The sequence below is a fragment of the Cucumis melo genome, chromosome 4 (assembly GCF_025177605.1).
Source record: "Cucumis melo cultivar AY chromosome 4, USDA_Cmelo_AY_1.0, whole genome shotgun sequence".
NCBI classification, from domain to species: Eukaryota; Viridiplantae; Streptophyta; class Magnoliopsida; order Cucurbitales; family Cucurbitaceae; genus Cucumis; species Cucumis melo.
In genome coordinates, this window is record NC_066860.1 from 27,588,366 (window position 1) to 27,592,615 (window position 4,250).

The following is a 4,250-nucleotide window of genomic DNA, read 5'->3' on the forward strand; positions in this document are numbered from 1 at the left end:
CTTCAAAAAGACTTTTTCCACATGGAAGTCTGCACCCTCCCCAAGACCCAAATTTGGAATAAATCACATAAAACAAAATTACTAAAACTCGCAATTAAATCAAGAGATAGCATTTCAGTTATGCTCCCCGAGTTAAGCCAATTTACAGCAATTACATCAAACAAAAAGCAATCAATTTTTCAGAGCTTTGCTTTCTAGTAAACACCCTTGGAAGTGTAAAAAGGAATTGCAATGAACGAGTAAAGAATTCAGTTGCCAAGAGAGACTTACAGGAAAAAGCATTTGGAGTTTTTGGATAGCAGAATACTGGCAATGACTTTAGAGAAGGATTGCATCTACCATGCCATCTTTTTACTAGGAGTTGCAAGTGCAAACACAACACAGTTGGCAACTGCTGAGTTCCGTAGCCTCCTAGTGCTCTCTGTCGAAACCTTTATCTTTATTTCATAACATCACGATTTTCCCTTTGCTTATGCCATTGGTGGGATCAAAAAAGAATTTTCAGAATAGACATGCAATAGAAGGAAACTGAAAATTTGCAATTCATTAAACATTCTTCAAAATAACCATGTCACTAAAACAACGTAAAAGTTGGTAGCAAAATGGAGAAATTAATGGCATATATAGGTGATACATAATCTTGAGCAAGTTAGTCACAATCAATTGTACAGTCAAATTCTAAATCTCTGAAAATTGTGATCCTGATGAACATGGCAGGAATCTTGTGACGGTAAGAGGCACACATATTTATCATTATTTCGAGGACCAGGGACTCCTCAGCATTGCCGTCCTTGTAGCACATCAATTAACAAAAGCTCCCCCTGCCGCTAGTTACTACCGTCCATAAGGATGATATCGACCACTTGGAGCACTCCCCGCACCATCGTATCCTCCTCCTCCTCCTCTACTACCATAGAAGGAGCCTCTACCACCAGCAGCATATCCAGTCCCCATGCCCATATCATAGCTTGCATACCCACCAGTATTAGGAGCACCACCACTGTTATATGCACCATAACTCTCATCGGGTCCACCATAACCACCTCTAAAATCATAACCCCTACTGAAGCTTGCTCCATAACGAGCAGAGTAACCCATGGAGGGGTCTTCCCGGTAAGCTCCCATGCCACCAGTACCATACATTCCGTAACCACTAAAATCATTTCCACCATATCCACCATATCCACCACCTCTAGCACCGTATGGTCCACCTGCCCTGAAACTGCCACCATACCCACCACCTCCGAACTCCCCATATGCATCCCCACCATAGGCACCACTGTAACTTGGCCTAGACTCATGGTATCTCTTCGAAGGGGCTGGAGGTGGATTTGCTTTCTTTGGCTCCGCCTTCTTGATCTCCACCTTTAGAACAAACAAAGATAGACCTTAAATTGTAGAATGACTTCAACAGAAAAGATATGTTCAGTAAATAACGTTTATTCTGATGTTGTACTTTGACAAATGACCACTACAATATTACAGTTCAAAAAAAAAAAGAAATTCAACGTGTATTTGACTTTGAATAAGCTTGCAGTAAAAGATGGCCTTTTGTAAGACACAGAAGAATTGTTAAGACACGGTTTGATTTGAAAATGATTTTCTATTCAGTTAGTTTAGAATATTCTAATATTTGACTCCATAACCAGGGGGAAAATTCAAACAATATCAAATATCAAAGCACTAATTCCAACAAACCAAATCTTTTTTCCATTTTCTACTAATTTACTTCGCTCAATAAAGTTCTCCAAATATATTTTGTAAAAATAGATTTCAAGATTAAAACATTTTCAAACTTCACTGGATCCAGATCATCCCTGAGCAAATCTCACAAGAAATGCATCCAAGAGCGCATAAAAGTTCAAAAGAGAAGCTTCAGGCCATAATTAAAAGAGTTCCCTAATGCTCACTATATACTTCTCAATAGAACATGGCTGTGCCTAGATAAGTAGAAAAATAATTCAGAACATAGTGACAATAGAGATTTTTGGCTTGCATAATGTAGTTTTAATTCTGTAAAATGTATTCATGCAAGTATAAGCTAATATTGAAGAATTATAACTTCAGTAGACAACGGTTTGAAGTGGCAACTATAAGACATACTAACTACACAGGTTGCAGACTGTCAATGCAAGTTTCAAACTTTTAAAAATCAAACCATTTTTTAGCACCCTGTTCATGTTGCTGTCGAAGGTTCTTACCCCAAATTCAATAAATTGAAAGAAAAGATAAATAATAGATTTGTGCAACAACAAGGGAATGTTCCGTCTAATATTCAAAGATAGTTGAAACAATGAGACCTAGGAACTGGTGGGAAGACACACAAATTATAGCAGCCAGGAAAGAACTCTGCTGACCTGACTGCCTGCCATCTCAAGCCTGTTCCCATTTGCCAAGAGATCATCAACTGCTTGCTCTGTCTCAAATGTAATAAAACCAAACCCACGAGACCGACTGGTGGAGTGGTCGCGCATAATCTGGTGTTCCTTAACCACTCCATATTGCATAAAGAAATCTCTGAACTCGTCTGCTTGACACTTAAAAAAGTGAGTACGCTAAACCTCAAAGTGCCATCTAAACAAACATTGGTGCAATCAACAAGTTACCTTCATCTACAGATGTAGGAATACCACCAACAAAAATCTTCTTAGTCTTGAAATCTCGAGAGCTGGAGGATCCTTTGGGTATTGTTCGCTTGATTTCAACCTAAAATTAACTCAAAGTTTTAAGCACGAAATCATTGAACCCCCTAATGTCTAACTCAAATTCAACACTAAACATAGGCCTACTTGTTTGCCATTAATAATATGTGTGTCCTCAATGACTTTATCTACCACAGAGGGATCAGCATAAGTCACAAACCCGAATCCGCGGGGATGTCCAGTCTTCCGGTCCTTCATTATGACAGAGTCCGTAATCTCCCCATAGTCACCAAAATGCTTAACAAATTGCGCTGCATATAATCAATTAAAATAAAAAACAACAACAAAAGAATTGCATAGCAAGAACCTTGACACCAACACAACACGAAGTGTAAAAAAAAACTAACCAGAAGTCGTTTCCCGCGGTAAACCACCAACGAATATTTTCCTACAAACACCATCCATACAACAAAAAAAGAAAAAACGGATCAGAAACATAAAAACTAAAGAAACTCTACCAACGAAATCACAACCCCACTTCTAGGATTATTCCATCACAAACCCACAAAACAAAACCAACCCAGCAACCAAATATTCGTTTGGAGCAAAAAAAGAAAAGAAACCTACCCAGCACTGGCCCCGTCGCCATGAGGTGGAGGGTCATGTCTACTCCCATCATCTTTATGGTTCAAGGGCTTGGCGTCGTCGTGTTCACCATTAGTGGCAACATCATTTGGCTTGGAATCCATGGAGTTTTCCGACATTAAGGGAAGAAGAAGGAGAAGAAGAGAGAGAGAGGGTAAAGACAAAGGAAGGAGGGAGATGGCTAAGCCCTAGAGGACATGTGTGAGCTGCTGTTGGTTCGCACCGTCGAGTACGGAAAAAATGGCGCCCCCCTTAAACCCTAGAAATCGAAAATTCGCAATTCGCCACAACCTCCAGACCTGACCTCTCTTATTTCAATTCATTGGAGCAATACAATAAATAAATATCTTCGTTCTCGATCTGCTGCGCCCCCTCCTATTTTTCTTCACTACAACCGCATTTTTTCTAGCCGTTGTGATGATCCCATAATCTCACTTAATCAATTAATTAATTAATTACATTCTTTATTTTAAAATTATTTTTTTTTAGCTAATTCCCTTTCTATTTTTTGTTTGTGTTTTTTCTTTTTTAAATTTTGTTTCTTTAGCTTTTGTAAATTTGAGGTTAATTTTGAACATTTTGTACGCAAAAGAAAAATTACATGTATTTTCTTTAAATTGATGTTATAAGTGTAATATTGAGAAATTACGTTGATTGGGTTGTAAATAAGGGTGTAAACGGGTTAGGTTGGGAAATATTTCCAATCCAACCATATTTTTGAGTTGATTGGGTTGCCACTTGAATTGTATTCCAACCAAACCTAACTTAACTCATATTATAAGGGTTTGTCGAGTTGCATTGATTTTTTTTTTTTTTCATTTCTAATGTTTGTAAAGTTTAAAATTGTTTTACATATCATATCGATAAATACATACATCCAAAAATTCAAACTTTTTAACATTTCAAACATTATCCATAAATATTAAATAAATAATATATAATATAAACATATATATTTTTAAT

General features: G+C 37.4%; 1 protein-coding gene across 1 annotated transcript; it reads right to left on the minus strand.

Annotated features, from left to right (window-relative positions):
* Positions 1-518: 518 nt before the first annotated feature.
* On the minus strand, positions 519-3,606 carry LOC107992116 (heterogeneous nuclear ribonucleoprotein 1). Its single transcript, XM_017047798.2, has 6 exons — positions 3,270-3,606; positions 3,050-3,090; positions 2,790-2,953; positions 2,607-2,706; positions 2,358-2,527; positions 519-1,365 (listed from the first exon to the last, which is right to left on the minus strand). The coding sequence occupies exons 1-6, from the start codon at positions 3,404-3,406 to the stop codon at positions 835-837; spliced, it is 1,143 nt and encodes a 380-aa protein (XP_016903287.1). The 5' UTR covers positions 3,407-3,606; the 3' UTR covers positions 519-834.
* Positions 3,607-4,250: the final 644 nt, after the last annotated feature.

Excerpts from the sequence above, each read along its gene's own strand:
- LOC107992116 (XM_017047798.2), bottom strand. The coding sequence starts at position 3,406 with ATGTCGGAAAACTCCATGGATTCCAAGCCAAATGATGTTGCCACTAAT. Across the intron at positions 2,528-2,606 it reads TCCTACATCTGTAGATGAAG|ACGAGTTCAGAGATTTCTTT; the intron begins GTAACTTGTTGA and ends AGTGTCAAGCAG. Across the intron at positions 1,366-2,357 it reads TTGAGATGGCAGGCAGTCAG|GTGGAGATCAAGAAGGCGGA; the intron begins GTCAGCAGAGTT and ends TTTGTTCTAAAG.